The 21,743-nt window shown below is 44.5% G+C and overlaps 1 protein-coding gene across 2 annotated transcripts in view; it reads right to left on the bottom strand.

The window, feature by feature from the left end:
- mta1 (metastasis associated 1) overlaps positions 1 to 15,672 on the bottom strand; it is a 147,833-nt gene extending 132,161 nt beyond the window's left edge. The window contains exons 1-2 of one of the 2 annotated variants that reach the window (XM_059953214.1): positions 14,814 to 15,672; positions 8,170 to 8,237 (exon numbers count right to left, since the gene is read on the bottom strand). In XM_059953214.1, coding sequence (XP_059809197.1) covers positions 8,170 to 8,237; positions 14,814 to 14,841 — 96 coding nt within the window. In that variant the 5' untranslated portion in view covers positions 14,842 to 15,672. The remainder of the gene's footprint in view (positions 1 to 8,169; positions 8,238 to 14,813) is intronic. The other variant, XM_059953203.1, reaches the window with a different exon arrangement.
- Positions 15,673 to 21,743: the final 6,071 nt, after the last annotated feature.

Below are 21,743 nucleotides of genomic sequence, written 5' to 3'. Positions count from 1 at the left end.
CACATTGCTTTTCAAAAACTATAACACGCTTTGATCAAAGTCTAAGAGATCAGTGGGTTAGCAAGAGATGAGGTGATTACATGATTACTGTGAACAATAAGGTACTGAGGATCAAATTTTTATAAATAAGTAATTTGTTTTTTAATTAAGCCTAATCCCTCATCCACCCCCTTCCCACTATGTGCCCTCCACTGCTCCTTTATCTTTATCACCCCATCATTAGAAATTCCAACCACCCTCGGGAGGGGGGAGGGAGAGGGGGCTATATCATCTATTTCGGGAATCACTGTGCCACAATGTGGAATAGATTAAGAAAGCTCCTCTGAAATGGCATTTGTCTGCCACCTGCTAAATTACCGCATTAATGGCCACTTCCCCTCACCCTCCTGTCTATGCCTGGGGCTCAGCTACAAGAACACCAAACAACTTTGCTGTCCACTACCTGATTTGGTTCAGCCCTATTCTCATTTCCTATCCACCCTGCTTACCTCTCCCCCACACCTTACCCCTAACCTTCCCTCGAAGAAATAAATCACCTCCCACCACCATCAAAATCCTGAAAATCTCCTCCCAACAGCATCAGCGGTACGCTCGTCCCTCAAGAACTGTGGCAGCTCACCACAACCTTCTCAAGAGCAAACAGAGATAGGTAATTAAATGTTGACCCCAGTCTACAAAGTCCACCTCCACTGAATGAATAATAAAAAAGTCACTGCACTGCCTTTTTCCCAAAGACATTTCCTTGACTAATGTTTCTAATCACTTGAAACCATTCATAAACAAATCTCACACTTTTCCCACTCTACTGCAATCATCTCCCGCCGCAGCTTTTATCAGTGGTCCAAAATCCCCCAACCCCACTACTCACTAATCAAGGACATCTTGGCAGCTTCACGTTTGAACATCTCTCTTACATCACTGTCCCTTGCTCTAGCTGTTTCTGCTGCTTGCCACAACCATGTGTTTTCTATGAAGCGTGCTTCATCTTGTCCCTTAAAATACACTCTACCTAATTACATATCATTTCAGCTAGTGCATTCCTCATGGTTGGGGGTGGCTGAAAGTCATGGGAGACCAAAGGCTTTTCCATGTTCTTTATAGGCTGTTATATTTTGTAAATCCAAGACATAAAACTAATCTAAAGAAAAACATGGAGCTGGGAAAACTTCGTTCTTTACTTTTAGTGTGGCACACAAGTATGACGGGGTGACCTGATGATGTATGCCGTTCACATACTTTTACATAGAACTGGCAATGAATTATGTAAACAAAGAATGCTTAATCAAACAATATATTTTCAATATTACTGAAATATTAAATACACAACAGAGGCCTCACCAGAAACCTGGTTCGTGGAGTTACTCTTTCATTTCCTTGAGATACTCAGTTTTACCACATCCTTTATCATGCTAATTGCATGGTTCTACTTGTCTAACTCAGTTTCAATCGGCCACTTCACTTTTGCAGCACATTCGCTTTTTGAATCCTAAGTCGAAGTTATTCTCACCTATCACCTCTGAAGCCTAAAGATAAATAGCCTTTCTCATCTCCAACACCACCACACTGAGCACGGGGGACCCCCCAGGGCTGTGTGCTCCGTCCACTGCTGTTCACTCTGCTGACCCATGACTGTGCTGCAACACACAGCTCGAACCATATCATCAGGTTCGCCGATGACACGACCGTGGTGGGTCTCATCAGCAAGAACGATGAGTCAGCTTACAGAGAGGAGGTGCAGCAACTAACAGACTGCTGCAGAGCCAACAACCTGTCTCTCAATGTGAACAAAACAAAAGAGATGGTTGTTGACTTCAGGAGGGCATGGAGCGACCACTCCCCGCTGAACATCGACAGCTCCTCGGTAGAGATCATAAGAGCACCAAATTTCTTGGTGTTCACCTGGCAGAGAATCTCACCTGGTCCCTTAACACCAGCTCCATAGCAATGAAAGCCCAGCAGCGTCTCTACTTTTTGCGAAGGCTGAGAAAAGTCCATCTCCCACCCCCCATCCTCATCACATTCCACAGGGGTTGCATTGAGAGCATCCTGAGCAGCTGCATCACTGCCTGGTTCAGAAATTGTACCATCTCGGATAGCAAGACCCTGCAGCGGATAGTGAGGTCAGCTGAGAATATCATCAGGGTCTCTCTTCCCGCCATCACGGACATTTACACTACACACTGCATCCGCAAAGGAAACAGCATTATGAATGACCCCATGCACCCCTCATACAATCTCTTCTCCCTCCTGCCGTCTGGAAAAAGGCTCCGAAGCATTCGGGCTCTCACGGCCAGACTATGTAACAGTTTCTTCCCCCAAGCTATCAGACTCCTCAATACCCAGAGCCTGGACTGACACCTTACTGCCTTATTGTCTTGTTTATTATTTATTGTAATGCCTGCACTGTTTTGTGCACTTTATGCAGACCTGGGTAGGTCTGTAATCCAGTGTGTTGTTTTTTACGTAGTTCAGTCTAGTTTTTGTACTGTGTCATATAACATCATGGTCCTGAAAAAACTTTGTCTCATTTTTACTATGCACTGTACCAGCAGATATGGTCAAAATGACAATTAAAATGACTTGACTTTTCACCTGCATTGCAAGCATTCCCTCAACACTGATTTCCATTCTGACCCACACTGAGGTTGTTTATACTCCTGTCTTTGCTCAGTATCTAACCTCATCTCCAAACAGATGGACAGTTTAAAAACTCTCAGCTCCAACCATCATTGATAAACCCACATGTATTTACAATTGCAAGTGCAGCTTGAGTCGTAAAGTTGGGGGGGAAAGTGGGAATTTACTCTCCAACCAATCTAGGGTGACTACAGTTAATATTTTTCAGTAAGAAAACAGTTCTTGACATTTTGGGGTGTTAAGAATGGAGGGGTCGGGAATAGAGGAAGATTAATATAGCTCCTCCTTCCTGCTCCTCCACAAAGTACCCCACTTCTCTTAACAATGGAGCTCTAATACTGGAGTGTGGAATAAGAACATAAGAAAGAGGAACTGGAGTCGACCATCTGGCCTGTCAAGCCTGCTCCGCCATGAAATAAGATCACAGCTGATCTGGCCATGGACTCATCTCCACCTACCAGCCTTTTCCCCATTACCTTTAATTCCACTTTAATGCACTGCCTGAGCTGGTTGAAGTGGCCGAGACTCTGAATCACTGTTAAGAAGATCTGGATCAGCACTTGAATCTCCAAGAGAAAGAAGGCTATAGAACCTAATGTGGGTAAATGGAATTAGATGGAGTGTGAACCTCACATCTTCCCCAAATCTACACTTGTCTCAGGCGTAGACTCAGTTCCATTAAACTATTTTGGTAACTGAGATTGCTGGAACTGGAATTGATTTATGTTTGTCAAATGTACCAAGATACAGTGAAAAGCTCATCCTCCATACTGATCAGATCTTTACACTGTTTAAAACAAAGAAAAACAACAACAATGCAGAACAAAGTGTAACAGCTACAATGCAAGGAGCCAACTAGCTGGAATATCATTACAAAGCAGATTGTGCCTTCAAGAGTCTGCCTTATTGTACCAGGGAACAATTCAATAGTCTCGTAACAGTGGGGTGTCCTTGAGCCTGGTGGGACGTGCTTTTAAGCTTTTGTATCTTCTTCCCAATGGGAGAAGGGAAATGAGAGAATGCTTGGGTGGGTGAGGTCTTGGATTATGCTGGCTGTTTTACTGAGACAGCAACAAGTCTAGACAAAGTCCACGGAAGGGAGGCTGGCTTTCATGATCTCTCTTGGGCCCAACATATTGATGCAATTACAAAGAAGGCACATCAGTTGCTATTTTTCACTAGTTTGAGGAGATTTGGCATATCACCAGTGATGATGTACCATTCTAACTGGTTGAATCATGAGTAGCGTAGAAGGGCCCTGCACAGGATTGGAAAAAACTGCAGAGGGTTGAAAGCTTACAGTTCCATCAGGGGCACTAGACTGCCCAGCATTTTCAAAAGCGGATGCCTCAAAATGCCAGCATCCAGCACTCAGGACATGCTCTCTTCTTATTACTGCAACCAATGAGGAGGTACGGGAGCCTGAAGACACACACTTAACACTTTAAGAAAAGCTTCTTCCCCTCCACCATCAGGTTTCTGAACGGACAATGAGCCAACCCATTAACACTAGCTATTTTTGATCTTTCTTTATACTGCTCACTTACTTTTTTTAAAAATATATTTCTTATTGTGACTTACAGTTTTTTATGTGTTGCAGTGTATTGTTACCACAAAACAAGAGATTTCACAACATATGTCAGTGATATTAAACCTGATCTGGTTTTGATTCTGACGTGCTGAGTTGTGTCCACAACCGACTGCAGTTTTCTGTGTTCACGGGCAGGGCAATTACCGTACCAAGCCGCAAGGCATCGATAAAAATTGGGTAGGGTTGATGGGGACATGCCAAATTTCTTTGGCCTCCTGAGGAAGTTCAAAGGTTTCAAAGGTACATTTAATGTCAGAGAAATGTATACGATGTACATCCTGAAATGCTTTCCCTTCACAACCATCCACAAAAACAGAGGAGTGCTCCAAAGAATGAATGACAGTTTGATGTTAGAACCCCAAAGCACCCCCCTCACACACGTAGGCAGCAACAAAGCAACAACGGTCCCCCGTCCCCCACCAGCAAAACAAAAGCATTGGCGCCCCCCCCCCCCCCCCACTGAGCACTCAAGCATGTAGCGAAGCATCAATATAGACACAGACTTGCAGTACCCCAAAGAGTACTCATTTACCCGGTAATTCGACATACCACAGGCTCTCTCTCTCTCCCTAATAAGGGAAAAAGAGGTGCCACATTTCACAGCAAGAGGGCAGAAATGACTAAACAACTCGCCGATTTACGAAGTTAAAAGCTTTCTCGGTTCTGGGAAATACTTGGTTGGATCAGGACAGGTTTTTGGTAATGCTTGCTCCTACGAGCGAATATCAGGTGCACATGCTGTGTCTTCCTTCAATGGCACTCAGGTCTTTCAACCTCAGCGCCACTGCTAAGTACTAAAACATGTGAACTGCCTACTTCCTGAAGTCAATAACCAGCCCTTTTGTTTTCCTGACATTAAGTTGTTGTCATGACACCATGTGACAAAGCTCCCTATCTCCTTCCTCTACACCGACTGACTCATTGTTATTTGAGAAACAGCCCACTACAGCGTTAGCTGAGACAATCTTGTGGATGGAGTTAGAGTGGAACCTGATCACGCAGTCTGGCCTTCACCCTTCACCTTTTACACTATCACATACTTTCCAAGGAGACCAAAACTGAATACACTTATTTGGAAATTCAAAACCATTCCACTGTTTTTCCTACAATTGAGGCATCATAATGACCATTTCTGGAAAGGTCAGAGAGAGATACACAGCATGCAAACAGGCCCTTGAGCTCACGTAGATTATGCCAACCATCTACAATTAATCCTATTTTATTCTCCCCACATTCACCCTCCCCCCCCAGGATTCCAGCACTCACCCACACAAAACAGGAATCTACCGTGGCAAATTATACTTCCAACTTGCCATTAGGTGTTGTGAGTCATCCTTGGGACTGCGCAACTTCCTGTTTAGATCACAGCGACCGGGGGGGGGTGGGAGTGCCACCTTTTCCCACAATGCCAAGCAGTTTTAACTGGTATATCCATGTTCTGGACCTTTCACTCTCATTCCCAATATTCAGCTGTGCCCCAACCCCTTCCCCACCCCCATCAGACCAGCGGCCAAATGTACAACCGTTCTTCCAAACCTATTCACAGCCAACACAGTAGTGAATCTTCCCATCCAACCTCTCATGTGATCTCACCCAATGTCCGCACTGGCAGTTCTGAAGTTCCTCCTGCCTCGGGCAGCAGAATGCCAGCTAGTCACAATTGTTGCGTGAACAAAGTCGCTGCAGAAACTTACTGGAAGATGCAAAGCAGCTTCTGCATTCGACAAAACAAGGTACAGCAGGCATCATATGGAGACGCTTTCATGGGAAAGGTCCCACTGGACCAACATGGGGCTCGATATTTTATATGCCAAACATCAAAGGACAACTCCATATTTACAATGTATGGACAATGCTTTCTTTGAAACTACATACAATCTTCACACCTCCTGTTTCACATCCACACCACAGGCATCCAAATGAATTTCAATCAGCATTATCTGGACTGGGATTCACAGCTTTTAGGAACCCATTGCTCAGAGATGCACTTCAAATTAAATGCAGAATACATTTTCAGATGTGAAAACTAGTAGCCAAAGTCAATTGTTGAACGTATGTGTCCTAAATCCAAAAGTAGCCCTAACAGTCATTTGAATACACAGCCCCTTCTGCCCTCTTTCTCCCCTCCCCCCCCCCACCAAACACACGTGCCATCTAATTTTCTTTCCCACCCCAGAAGAGTCTCTAATGCAAAGCTCCAACTACTCACTGACCAGACCAATTGGGCACCTGGCCAACTTCAGAGTCTGGCCTTGTCAGAGAAGGAGTGAGTGGCACATTGAGAGTCAAAGACACACAATGAATATTCCCGTGACCAAGGCCTCTGAATATTGAAGCAGTATGACAACAAGGAAAAGAATTTCTGTGCAACTCTCCCAAGTGTGGTCCGCAATCTTATAAAGGATAAAATAAATCAACACATCTTAAAACCAACTGTGTGTGAAATGTACCTCTGTTCCCTTTGCACTCCTTTAACAGCTGCACAGGTAGAAGTACACAGTCAAACACAAAGATTTCTTTTTTTTTCCTTTAACTTTTTCATGCTTTTTCCCCCAAAAGGGTGTGGAAATTCCAGGCACTTTGCCCTCATACCCAGCTCTGAGTTAAACAGCATTTCTCAAGCATGCATCCAAACTTCCAGCACACTGATATCTCCCTAAACCAGAGGAGTATTTCTGAGAGCCCTAACTTATTCCACATTTCAGGCTGTCTGTTCTACACCCAAATCTTTAAGGAAGAGCAACTAAACAGGGGCTATCAAATATTTTCCTGACTTCAAAAAGCAAAAAAAAATGCAATCACATTTTTAAAAAACTTCTCTTTTTATATGAAAACATAGTATCCTCCAAACGGCCTCCCAATGTGCTGGCATTGCTGACTGGAGAGGGTCAGGAGGAGGTTTAGGAGAATGATCCCTGGAATAGAAGTGATAAAGTGTGAGCAGCCATGATGGAATGGTAGAGTAGACTCAATGGGCTGAATGGCCTAATTCTGCACCTATGTCTTATGGGCTTAACTTGCCTTTCCCAACAGTACACTGGGGTGGGACAGTGGCACACCAGTAGAGTTGCTGTTTCACGGCAGCATTCAGCCAGGTAAAGTCCTGATCCCAGGTGACCTCTTAGTGGAGTTTCTACATTCTTCCTGCAATCATGAGGGTCTCCTCTTGGTTCTCTGGTTTCTTCCCACATCCCAGAGGCATGCAGATTGGTAAATTAATAGGCGACTGTATATTGTGTCTGAGTGACAGAATTTGGGACAGTTGATGAGAACGTGGGAGAATAAAAAGTGCATTCATTAGGATGAATGTAAATGTGGGGATGGTGGTGAAAAGGTTTGTATCTCTCCAATGACTATTCACAGAAACTACATCAATGAGCAAGTTAAGTTCAAAAGCAGGGGATAAGTTACAGAGAAGACAAGCTCCCAGAATGCGGTGTTAATGATGTGATCCAACAGTGATAACAGAGAGAAGACAAAACACCAGGATTACACTTCAAGTGGGCACTGCACATCATTTACTAACCAGCAAAACCCTTTAGCAAATCCTACACATCTGTAGTTAGATTTGCTCATGTGCTCAAGTCCATGTGGACTTAGATTTTTGTTTAAATTCATTAAGAAATAACACAGAATAGGCCCTTCTAGTCCTTCAAACCACGCCGCCCGGCAATCCCCAAACAACCCTAGCCACAGGACAATTTACAATGACCATCTTACCAACCAGTGTATCTTTGGACGGTGGGAAGAAACCTGAGCGCCTGGAGAAAGCCCACACAGTCACAGGGAGAACGTACAAACTCCTTACAGATGGCCATGGGAATTGAACCTGTGTTGCAGGTACTGTAAAGCGTTGTGCTAACCACTACGCTACCATGCTGGATCCTTTGGTTTGACCCCATAAACCAGAAAGTTACATCTTTTAAAATATAGGTGGTTACCTTGTTCAGTTCCTCAATTCTCCTTATCAAGAAAGGATTGCTTGAAGAGTTTTCAAAGAAGACACAATCTAAAGGAAAAAATGAAAATCTTACACAGAGAAACACAATACCATTTATTTCCATATTCAGTAAAATAACTAACTCACAGACATTCAGCAATGGGGGAACTCTTGCTGGAATATTGTGCTGGACAAACTGACGTACTAAGAATAAAAAATCCTTTTTGGTTTTTTCCAGATCAATCTAGGAAGTCAAATAAACAGTAGTTGGAGGGCAGGCCTTCATCACACAAAACCACTGACCACCTGCACCATCACAACAAAGACCAAAATCTGGGGTCAGAAAATGTAACCATTTCTAGACTAAAGTTCCCAGTGATGGCTTTGTGGTTCAGCAATTTGCACAAGAACTTTTTATTGCCATGCCTTCTAAATTCCCCGAGGCTGGCAGCAATTGAAATTAGGCAAGACTACTTTCAAGCCCACTCAGCAGTGTAAGAGGTTCTAATCTCATTCACTTCTTGCTCACAGTATATGAGGTTTGCCCCAAGTTGTACCACAGAAACACTGAGCCATCAGAGCACTTACAGTACACAGCATCTAAAACCCGAGCCACCAGGGATTTAGGATGGCCCTAGACCAGGGGTCGGCAACCCGCCGCTCCGGAGCCGCATGCAGCTCTTTCATCTCTGTGCTGCGGCTCCTCGTGGTTTGTTAGTTTTTGAAATGTAATTCGAAATTTGAAGATTATGGTGATCTTGTACAATCTAAAAACGTTGTGGAGACCCCATTTCCTGGCACATCCGAACCGGCTCACAATTAGCCACCGTTCCGGCTAAGGGAGATAGCCTACGGGGGTTTATGAGTACGTGTCTTTTGGAGCATCCACGCCCACGGGGACGGGTTGAGGGAGGCTTTAAAGCAAGGCTGTTTAGTTCGAATAAAGTTACCTTTGACTGCAGTGTCTTTATTTTAGCGCTGCGTGTAGCACACCGCTACAACATGTTTTTTATCACTATTAATATACATCACCACTGCCAATGCCTGACACCCGCCAGTGCGCGCTTTCTTTTAATTCTTCGATCCAAGGTAGGCTAACTATGGAGTAACCTTCAACCCAACGTCTTTTTATCGGAGTTCAAAATTTTTTGTTGCATGCAGAAATGTAATTTCGTTTTCTCTGCAGGAGTTCATCAATTTCATAAATGCAACACATTATAGTTTGTTTATACATAGCATAAAGGCAAAAAAAAAACCGTTGTATGCAGTGTTATTTCATTTTAAATATCAAACGGGTTTTGTGGCTCCCAGTGTTTTCTTTTCTGTGGGAAATGGGTCCATATTGGCTCTTTCAGTGGTAAACGTTGCCGACCCCTCCCCTAAACGGATGAGAGGAGAAGAGAGTGTCAGACTGGTTTAGTGGGCTACTTCCAGAATGCTGGAGTCCACGCCAGTGAGGCCTATAGTGGGGAATATGGAGCAGATCTATCGATGCACATAATTTGTATGAAAGGCAATCTGATACTCCTATCACATGAAGGAGAACTCTTGATTCAAAACTTGCATTGCAGCTTGAAGTAATCTAGATTGACACCCAGTATGATAACAAGGAAGTGCTGGGTCTTTGGGGAAAAAAAGACATTCAGCTGTCCATGAGGTTTCAGGCCTACATGGTGGTTGACACGTGTCTTAGCATAAAAGATTCATATGGTCAAAATAAATGTGAGTAGAATCTGAATGCAACCATTTTTGACACATTCCTGGATGTCAGAGTACCCAAAAGAAATTCATTATCTCATTTTGCGGCAGGATTCCTGTTCTTCCAAACAGTAATACAACGTACTAAATTTCTGAGCAGTGAACCACACTGTTATAAAAAACAATCGAACATATTTTCTCCATAAGTATAATTACTTATTTTACTAAAAAACGTATTGAAAGCCACAAACTTAATATTTTTACAGATGATAAAATCATTTGAATGTGGTGACAGCATTGCTACATCGAAAAGTAGCAACCAATTGGTTGATAATGCGCACCCATCAAGATTCACTCCCTCCACTGAATGCACACAATGGCTGCAGTGCATACCACCTACTCATTATGATATTCTGAAGGCGCCTCCTTAAGGAGGACGAGGGCTGCAGGTGCATGGAATTAACACCATCCCAGCTTGGAATTTTTTTTTGGTCCTTCGTCATTACTGGGCCTAAATCTTGGTTCAGGTTTGTAGCTCACCACCACCCTCAAAAGGGAAATTAATGCAGGCTTTCTGCTGACACCCAAGATCTCAAAAATGACTGAGAACAAAACAATCTGACTTCACCCAGATCCCACAAAGAGCAGTATGATTAGCACTTTAAAAGGCAGAGGCTCAGGCATTAAGAGAACTCACTGCTCTTGATCGATGGCTGGCGAGGATCTTTCTATCCACATGAGGGGACGTCTATGATACAAGAGCCTACCCAAAGGGTAGCACCTGAAAGTACCAGTCCCTCGTGACCACAGCAAAATCACTGGAAGTTACTTGCTTCAGCTTGGGAATGGGTTTTCAATTCACCTTCTGTTTCCACAGCTGGAGAGGGGAATTGTCCAAACATTCCTCTGTTGCCACTTTCACCAAGGGAAAGGCCAGTGGTCATTGTGGGAAACCTGGCGCTAAGAGTTCTTGAGGACTTCACAAACAAAAAGAGCACCATCGTCAACATGATGTGACCATTTTAGACAACAAAATGGTTTGGGTCCTGAAGTGATCAACTTGGAGAGATTTTAGATCAAACTCATTTTGTGTTGATGCAGTCAATTATTCACTTCTTCTCCCAAAGTTACCAGGTAATCACTTTAACTCCCATGATACAAGGTAACAAACAGTGCATTCATTTAAGTCTATGCCACAGTGCACAGGTCTCTCTTGTCACCCACTTTATTTCATAAAATAATTCAAATGTTTTAAATTCCTAGGTTCCCATCTCACAGGGATATTTACAATGAATACAATTTCTTGAAAAACTGAAAGGCAACACGAGTGAATCTACAGATGCTGGAAATAAAGATGCTGTCTGGCCTGCTGAGTTCTGCCAGCATTTCGTGTTTTTTTATTTTCTTGAAAAACTAAACTCAGTTCCCTCCATAATGGAATTCATTGTAATTTTTTCCACTTTGTCATCTCACTTTAGGGCTCTTCCATTCTCTCTCTCAAATGACCCTTAAATTAGACAGTCACAGGCACAGTCACAGTAATACACATAACACAAGAGACAGCTTTAGACAAGTATCGATGGCTCAAGGCAGACAGGGACAAAGAATACGGCAAAGACATAAGGAAAAGGTATATAAATGGATAGAGGCAAGTGAGATATCTGGAACAGATGAACAAATGGAAGGATTATATTCTGCAGGTAAAGAATGTTTACACTTCATAGTGGTTTAGCGACCAAACATGCATAGAAGAGCCTGAACAACTAATCTGCAGATGTGTTCAAATCGAACCACAGCAGCTGGGAAACTTAAATTGAGAATCAAATTTATCGAGAATAAAATGCCAGCATAATTAAAGTCCAAAATATTATCGGGATACCATTAGACCAGAAGACAGAGGAGCAGAACTAGGCTATTTGGCCCATTGAGTCTGTCCCACCATTCCATCAGGGCTGATCCATTTTTTCTTTCAGGCCCAATCTCCTATCTTCCCCTACTCCACCACCCCCTCCCCCGCCAAAATCCCTTCATGCCCTGACCAATCATGAATCTATCAATCTCTGCCTTAAAAATATATGTAAAGACTGGGCCTCCACAGCTGCCTGTGGCAACAAATTCCACAGATTCACCACTCTCTGCCTAAAGAAATTCCTCCTCAGTTCCATTCTAAAAGGATGTCCCTCTATTCTGAGGCTGTATCCTCTGGTCTTACACTCCCCTGCCATAGGAAACATCCTCTCCACATCCACTCTATCAAGGCCTTTCCCATTCAGTAAGTTTTAATTAAGTCACCACTCATTCTTCTGAATTCTAGTGTGTACAGGCCCAGAGCCATCAAATGCTCTTCATATAACAAGCCGTTCAATCCTGGAATCATTTTCGTGAACCTCTTTTGAAACCTCTCCAGTTTCAGCACGTTCTTTCTAAGATAAAGGGCCCAAAACTGCTCTCAGTGCTCTAAGTGAGGCCTATAAAGTCTCAACTTTACATCTTTTCCTTTTATATTCTAGATCCCTTGAAATGAATGCAAACATTGCATTTGCTTTCCTCACCACCAACTCAACCTGCAAATTAATCTTTAGGGAATCCTACACAAGGAATCACATGTCGCTTTGTACCTCAGATTTTTGAATTTTCTCTCCATTTAGAAAATAGTCAACTCTTTCATTTCCTCCACCGAAGTGCAAGACCACACACTTCCTGTCACCGTATTCCACCTTCCAGTTCTTTGCCTTTTCTCCTTATCTGTCTGTCCTTCTGAAGCCTCCCTACTTCCTGAAAACTACCTGTCCCTCCACCTATTTTCATATCATTTGCAAAATTTGCAACAAAACCATCAATTCCATCACCCAAATCATTGACATATAACGTAAGAAGAATTGGTCCCAACACAGACACCTGCGGAACACCACTAGCCACTGGCAGTCAATCAGAAAAGGATCCCTTTATTCCCACTCCTTGCCTCCTGCAAATCAGCCGTTGCTAGAATCTTTCCTGTAATGCAACAGGCTCCTAATTTGCTAAGTAGCCTCATGTGTGACACCTTGTCAAAGGACTTCAGAAAGTTCAGTACACAACATCAACCGATTCTCCATTGTCTATCCTGCTTGTTATTTCTTCAAATAATTCCAGGCAAGATTTTCCCTTGTGGAAACTATGCTGACTATGGCTTATGTTATCATGTGACTCCAAGTACCCTGGGACCACATCCTTAATAATCGACTCCAACATCTTCCCAACCACTGAGGTCAGACTGACTGACCTACAGTTTCCTTCCTTCTGCCTCAAACCCTTCTTGAAGAATGGAGTGATGTGCAATTTTCCAGTCCTCCAGAACCATTCTAGAATCTAGTGATTCTTGGAAGATCATTACTAATGCCTCTACAATATCTCTTCAGCTACCTCTTTCAGAACCCTGGGGTGTACAGCAGAGTGGGCCTACAGAGAGAGTCAGGTTTGTGTACCTTACAAGTAGTTTTGCAAGAAATGTAAACATGCTATGAAAACCTTTAAAGATATGCAAAAAAAGGAAAAGATTAATTAATGTAAATGCTTTTCAGACTGAGCCAGGAGAAATTATATTGGGAAATAAAGAAATAGTACAGAAGTTAAATATTTTTGTTTCCCTTCACTGTATAGTGTAAAGGTGGAGTGGTAAGAGGGAGGCCAGGTTTGGGTCACAGACTGAAAAGGGCGGAAGTATAGTGCAGACAGGGCAGGGGGTGAGGTGGACAGGATGGGTGTGCAGTGCACAGAAGCTGGGAGAAGGGGGTTACAGGGAGGAGATGGGACAGGAGGGGTGGAGAAGATCCGGGGGCGGGAGAATGGAGAGGAACCAGAGGTAGGGAGGTAGGGTGGAGAGGGACCAGGGGTGCGGGCGGGTGGGTGGGGGGTTTGGAGAAGTGTGGCCGGGTGGAGGGCTTGGGGAAGACAGGACATGGGTTTTGGGAAGAGGGGACGTGCAGTTGGGTAAGAGGGGATGGGGGTTTGGCCAACGGCTGGATAAGGGTTTGGGTAAGGGGTGGACAGGGGTTTGGGTAAGGAGTTTGGGGGTTTATGTAAGGGGGATGCGTGTTTGGCTAAAGGGGTAAGGGTAAGGTTGGATGGGGGTTTGGGTAAAGGAGATGGGGTGTTTGGGTAAGGGAGATGGGGTGTTTGGGTAAGGGAGATGGGGTGTTTGGGTAAGGGAGATGGGGTGTTTGGGTAAGGGAGATGGGGTGTTTGGGTAAGGGAGATGGGGTGTTTGGGTAAGGGAGATGGGGTGTATGGGTAAGGGAGATGGGGTGTTTGGGTAAAGGAGATGGGGTGTTTGGGTAAAGGAGATGGGGTGTTTGGGTAAAGGAGATGGGGTGTTTGGGTAAAGGAGATGGGGTGTTTGGGTAAAGGAGATGGGGTGTTTGGGTAAAGGAGATGGGGTGTTTGGGTAAGGGGTGGATGGGTGGGGATTGGGTAAGGGTGGACGGGGGTTTGGGTAAAGGGGTTAGAGTAACAGGGTTAGGGAGTTTGTGTAAGGGGGTATGGGGGTTTAGGTAAGGGGTGATGGGGGTTTGGGTAAGGAGGATGGGGGTTTCATTGGGGAGATGAGGGTTTGGGTAAGGAGGATGGGGGTGTGAGTAACGGGGTTGGGGGTTTGTGTCAGGGAGTATGGAGGTTTGGGTGAGGGGATTTGGCGAAGACGGGACGAGGGTTTGGGTCGGTTTTGAGGCTGGGGCTGAAGGAGGAAAGGGCAGACGGTGCAGAGGAGACCGTACGTGAACTGGGACTCCTGCGGAGAGGGGTGTGGGAACAACTGTGGGGTGGGGTGGAGAGGGGGTCGCGAAGAACGGGGGCAGGGGTTGGGGCAAGATGAACACCGAGCGTCCGGGGTCGCTCGCTGAATCTTGCATCCCGGGATGTGGCAGCCGGGACCGGAACCAGCCCTGTTCTCCCAGACCGAGAGCCTCTTACCTCCGACCCGGTACATATTAGCTGCCATGGCGGAGCTGCAGCCGGCCGGAGCCCGCTCCGTGCCCTCACGCTGCCCCGGCCGAGCCCGGCCAGATCGGAGCGGCGCTGAAGCCGGTCCCGGGATCCTCTCTCTCGCCGCCACTCTGCTCACGAACCGGTCCCGGCTGCTTCGGCTCCCCGGTCACACCGGCGTAATTCTCCGCTCCCTTTCTACCGCCGGCTCTTCCTCCCCTTTCTCCTCCTTCTCCCCGCCCGACGACACTCACTGTAAGGAAGTGGAGCTTTGCATGGGTTTCACTCAAGCTATTCCCCCTCCCCTCCCCTCGCGTCTCCGTCGGTCTCCCTCACTCCCAGTGGCCCCAACCTTCCCAGTCGATCTCTTCCCCACCCCCTCACTTCCCCATCTCACCCCCACCCACTCACTTCCTCGTCACCCTCACTTCCCATCTCACTCTCCACCCTCCCTCCACTTCAATACAACCCTCCCCTCACTTACCCCTCCCTTCATTTCCTCACCTCCCCCACTCCATCAGTTTCAGTGCCCCATCACTCTCATTTGTCTATGTTATCCCTCCCCTTCACCTCCATTGCCTTCATCTGTCATTACCACCTCCCCCTCCTCACTTAACCCTACTCCCCCCCACTCTTAACCCCCACCACCCCCATTTTAATCTCATTCCACATTCCCCATCATGCATATGGCCCATAACCCCCAAAATCCCTCCTCTCCATGTACTGATCCAGAAGTCTGTTGAATGTTGTTATTGTAGCTGTCCCAGCCACTTTTATTCTGTACTGTACAGGCACACCTCTGTGTGAGGACATCTTTAAAATCTTACACCTCTCAGCTTAAACCTGTGCCCTCTAGTTCTAGGTTCCCCTTTCTTCGGCGGGAAGATTACGTACATTCATCCTACAACCTCGCACATCTTCATAAGCTTGCTTCTCATTCTCATCTGCTGGAAAGGCTGAAGTCTGAGCCCACTCAACCTCTCCCACCAACTCAGGGCCCCACAGTCCTGGCAGCATTCTCATGTCTTTCCTACCACCAGGTAACTGAAACTGTAACAATATTCCAGTGCAATCTCTCTAGCTTCCTGTACAACTGCAACACCACAAATTCTGTAGCTCATTGTTGAAGACCAGCATGCTGAACATCACCCTCATCACTCTGTCTACCTCTGATGCCATTTTCAATTAACTTTGTACTTGTTCTTGACTCTCGCTATTACACAGCATTCACCAGGGCCTTACTATCCGTTATATAAGTCCTACCCTGGTTTAGCTTTCCCAAAATGCAATCATTGCACCTATCTGAACTGAATTCACGGAATCACGAAGGCCGTGTCCTGTTTGACAAGCTTACCAGAGTTTTTTGAGGATACAATGAGCGCAGTGGATAGAGGGGAATGGGTGGATGTTGTGTACTAGGATTTCCAGAAGGCATTTGATAAGGTGCTGCATAAAAGACTTACCATCAGATAAGGATACATGAAGTTGGGGGTAACATGGATAGAGGACCATTTAACTCATAGAAGGCAGAGAGGTGGGATCGAGTGATGTATCTGTGGTTAGTGGTCAGGGGTGAGTGGTGTGCTGCTCCTCCAACTGTTCACTATATACATTAACAATTTGGAAGAGATGTCCAAGTGTTGCATATCTAAGTTTGCTGATGACACTAAATTGAGTAGAGAACAAATTATGCAGAGGGTCTGCAGACAGGTATAGACAGGTTAAGTGAGTGGGCAAGGGCCTGGCAGATGGAGTCCAATGGTGGTAAATTGTACCTTTGGAAGAAAAAAATAAAAGATCAGGTTATTGTTATATGGTGAAAGATTGCAGCATGCTGTTCTGCAGAGGGTCTTAGGAGTGTTTATGCATGAATTGCAAAAGATTTGCAGCTTAGCAGGTTAGACCATAGGACGCAGGAGCAGAGTTCGGCCATTCAGTTCATCAGGTCTACACCACCATTCAGTCATTCCCTCTCAACCCCATTCTGCTGCCTTTTCCCTGAAATCTTTTATTCCATTACTAATTAAGAGCTTATCAAACTCCACTTTAAATATACCCAATAATCTGGCCACCACAGTCATCTGTGTCCGATGAAAGAAGTTTCTGCTTATTTCTGTTCTGAAGAGTCGTCCTTCTATTCTGAGGCTCTGTCGTCTGGCCCTAGACTCTCCCACTGTTGCAAATGTCCTCTCCATGTTCACTCTATCTAGGCCTTTCAATATTCAATAGGTTTCAAAGAGACCCTCCCTCATTCTTCTGAACTCCAGTGAGTACAGGCCCAGAGCCATTGAACACTCATCATACATTAACCTTTTCTCAGATCATTCTTTCAACCTCCTTTGGACACTCTCCAATGCCTGCACATCCTTTCTAAGATACGAGGCCCAAAACAGCTCACAATGTTACCAAAAAGGGAAAATTTATTGAGATAGAGCATGGGATGGGCCTTTCCGGCCCTTCGAGCTGCGACCCCCAAATTTTAACCCTGGTCTAATCATGGGACAATTTGTAATGACCAATTAACCTACCAATTGCTTTTTCTTTGGACTGTGGGAGGAAACCAGAGCACCTGGAGGAAACTCACATGATCATGAGGAGAATATACAAACTCCTTACAGGCAGTGGTGAGAATAGAATATTGGCCTTCTTTGCTAAAGGATTGAAATTTAAGAACAGAAAGGTATGCTGCAACTGTACAGGGTAGTGCTGAGGCTGCACCTGGAGTACTGTGTGGGTTTAGTCTCCATCCTGAGGACAGGTATATTAGTTTTAGAGGTGGTGTGGAGGAAATTCGCCATGTTACCTCTCACCAAGCACTAATGGCGCTAAATGCTTTGCTTGCATCTTTGGAAACTGCTTTATTTCCATCTTTGATATCTTTTTTTTCTTTTCAGAGTGTGTGGGGGGTTTCTTTTGAAGACCCTGATCTGGAACTATGCTCTGACTTTGGTTCATTATGGGAATGGGACCCGCTCCCTCGCCCTCGTGACTAGCTGCTTTTTGATATCCCCAGAACACAGCCTGGAAGACGAGCGTGCCTTCAGGGTTCCAGAATTTCACGGCTCTGGGGACGTGCTGATTCTCGGCTGGTGCCCCTGACTCAAGCGTTGAAGGAGAACATGGAACAGCGGGAGTCGCGGGTTAGCTGCCGGGGTTGTGTGTCTGGTGCAGACTCTCTGGGTGCAGAGCTTGGAAAAGGTGATACAATAAACTATTAACGTCGTAAATCAGTGAGTTGTTTGTTACGTCTCCCCTCTCGCTGTGAAACGGGAACATCACTTTTTCCCTTATTAGAGAGAGAGAGAGCCTGTGGTATGTCAAATTACTGGGTGAATGAGTAGTTTTTGGGGTACTACAAGTCTGTGTCTTTACTGATACCTTGCTGCACATTTGAGTGCTCATTAGAAGGTGCTGTTGATTTTTTGCTGGGGGGGGGTTGTGGTTCGGGGTTGTTTCCTTGCTGCTGCTTGTGAGTGGGAGGTAGGGAGCTGGGGCTGGCGGCTTTGGGGTTCTAACACTTTAACCGTCATTTCCAAACTTCTCTTAAAGTCTGAAATCGAGCTTGTGTGCACCACTTGCACAGGCAGCTCATTCCACACTCTCGCAAACCTCCAAGTGAAGAAGTTTCCCCTCATGTTCCCCTTAAACTTTTCACCTTTCACCTTTAACCCATGACCTCTAGTTGTAGTCCCACCCAACCTCAGTGGAAAAAGCCTGCTTGTATTCACCCCATCCCCTCATAATACTGTATACCTCTATCAAATCTCCCCTCATTCTTCTACGTTCCAAGGAATAAAGTCCTAAACCAATCAATATTTCCATATAACTCAGGTCCTCCAATCCCAGCAACATCCTTGTAAATTTTCTCTGTATACTTTCAACCTTATTTACATCTTTCCCATAGACCAAAACTACACAAAATACTCTAAATTAGGCCTCACTAATGTCCTATACAACTTCAACATAATATCCCGTTTCCTGTACACAAGACTTTGATTTATGAAGGTCAATGCACTAAAAGTTTTCTTTATTACCGTATCTACCTGTGCCACCACTTTCAATGAATTATAGACCCTTTGTTCTACTACACTCCTCAATGCCCTATTATTCACAGTGTAAGTACTACCCTGGTTCATCCTACTGAAATGCATTAAATTGCATCTGCCAACTTTTGGCCCATTTTTGCAGTTGGTTCAGATCCTGCTGCAAGCCATGATAGTCTTCCTCGGTGTCCACTACACCCCCAAATTTTGGTGTAATCTGACTTTTTGGACTAGCCTCTCATACAGGCCCTTGTCAATAACCCACTGGCCTACCCTCATTTATCCTCTGGTTACAATTTCCCACACACCAAGCCCAACTGGACCTTGTCTGTCCAAATGTTATCAAAGGTAACAAATAATCTGCTGGAGGAACTCGGTGGATCTGAAATGAAAGTAATGATCTGGTAATGAAAGGGTTTGATCTGAAGTGTTTGGGGTCAGAATGCTGTATCAGAACTTACCGAAACTTGCTTTTCCTTTGCGGGATGGCTGTGGTAGATTCGGAGATTCAGTAAATGAGATGATAGTCTATGGGCAATGGATAATATTTTAAAATAATTTATATAATTAATTACAACAGATATTCATTCCTGTCTGGCACAAAGGGCACTCAATTATGGATTACAAAGGAAATTAAGGAGAGTATTGGTTCCAAAAGGGAGGCAGCTATAGTTGTTAGAAAAAGAATCAGGTCTGAGAATTGGGAGCAGTTTAGAATTAAACAAAGGAGGGCAAAAAGAAGACGGTTGTCTTCTCAATATCTCTTTGGCACTGAGCAGCTCCTACTGATTGGGGTGGGCCAAATGTAACTCCACTCTTTAAAGTAAATCACTACTTTTACCTACATTTTTAAAGAGTAGAGTCTCTGGTACAGCTTCTGTCAAACCCATGGAGAGCTCCACTTTTATACGATAGGTGGCTTTGGACATTAAGAGGAAGAGGAAATGCAAGAATCTTTTATAAATGATGCAGTAACAGAACATTTGGCAAATCATGAAGAGGATTGGATAAAATCAGCATGGTTTATGAACACAGAATCGTGTAAATACAGGATCATACTTAACAAGTCTACTGGAGATTTTTTTGAGAGTCTAACTGGCAGGTATGGTGTATTTGAATTTTCAGAAGCATTTTAACAGGATCCCACATAAGAATTTGAGTGTACTATCAGAAGAATCGGAATCAGGTTTAATATCACTGGCATATGTTGTTATGTGGCAGCAGTACATTGCAAAACATAGTAATAAAATCTATGAATTACAGTAAATATATGTATATAAAATAGTCAAATTAAATAATTAGTGCAAAAAAAAGTGGTGAGGTAGTGTTCATGGGTTCATTGTCCATTCAGAAATCTGATGGCAGAGGGGAAGAAGTTGCTCCTGATCACTGAGTGTGTGCCTTCTCTCTGATTGTAGCAATGAAAGAGGGCTTGTCCTGGGTAATGGGGGTTCTTCATAATGGATACTACCTTTCTGAGGCATTGCTCCTCGAAGATGACCTGGGTGCTTGGGGAGTCTAGTGCCTATGATGGAGCTAACTGAAGTCACAACTCTTCAGCTTATTTTGATCCTGTGCAGTAACCACCCCCCCCCCCAACATGCCAGTCGGTGATGCAGCCAGTTGGAATGCTCTCCACAGTACATCAGTAGAAATTTGCAAGTGTCTTTGTTGACGTACCAAAATTCCTCAAACACAGCTGTCAAGCCAGCTTTGTAACTCTATTAATGTTTTGGGTCCAGAATGTTGACGCCCAGAAACTAGAAATTGTTCATTCTTTCCACTTCTGCCTCTCCATGAGGACTGGTGTGTGTTCCCTCCTCTTACCTCTTCTGAAGTCTACAATCACTGACATTCAGTGCAAGGTTGCTGCTTCGATACCACTCAACTAGCTGATATATCTTGCTCTTGTATACCTTCGCTTCACCATCTGAAATTCTCAGCTTTAGCTGTGTCATCAGCAAATTTATAGATGGCATTTGAGCTGTGCCTAGCCACTCAATCATGGCTGTAGAGAGAGTAGAGCAGTGGGCTAAGCACACATACTTGAGGTGCACCAGTGTTGATTATCAGCAAGGTGGAGATGTTATTTTCGATCCGCACAGACTATAGTCATCCCGTGAGGAAGTCAAGGATCCAGTAGCAGAAGGAAGTACAAAGCCCAGGTTTCGGAGCTTTTCAATCAGACCTGCAGGAATGATTGCGTTAAATGCTGAGCCAGTGTACCGGTATGGAATGAGGAGGACCAGAAAGTAGGAGTAGATGGATCTTTTTGAAGGTGGCAGGTAGATAGTTTACAGATGCAATGCCACAGAGATCAGTGCTTGGTCTACAGCTATTCACAACATCTGTCAATGATTTCGATGAGGAACTAATCTTTAAGTATATAAATGACATAAAGCTGAGGATTGATATGAGCCACCAAGAGGATGCAAAGAGGCTCCAATGTTATTTAGACAAGTTAGGTGATCAGGCAGATACATGGCACACAGAGTCCTAGAAAAGTACAGCACAGAAGTTGGCCCTTTGGCCCATTAAGTCTTCGCTGAACCATTTAAACTACCTACTCCCATCGATCTGCACCTGGACCATGGCCCACCCTGTCCCTCCCATCCATGTAGCTATCCAAACTTCTCCTAAACATTGAAATTGAGCTTTCATGCATTTTTCTGAGTAAAGGGTTTCCCCTGATATTCCCCTTAAATATTTCACCTTTCAATCTTAACCCATGACCTCTAGTTATATTCCCACCCAACCTCAGTGGAAAAAGCCTGCTTGCATTTAACCTATCTATACCCCTAATAATTTTGTGCGTTTCTATCTAATCTCCCTTCAGTCTTCTATGTTCCAAGGAATGAAATCCTATCCTATTCAA

The sequence above is a fragment of the Hypanus sabinus genome, chromosome 2 (assembly GCF_030144855.1).
Source record: "Hypanus sabinus isolate sHypSab1 chromosome 2, sHypSab1.hap1, whole genome shotgun sequence".
NCBI classification, from domain to species: domain Eukaryota; kingdom Metazoa; phylum Chordata; class Chondrichthyes; order Myliobatiformes; family Dasyatidae; genus Hypanus; species Hypanus sabinus.
This window is presented reverse-complemented; position numbering and strand designations above follow the sequence as displayed.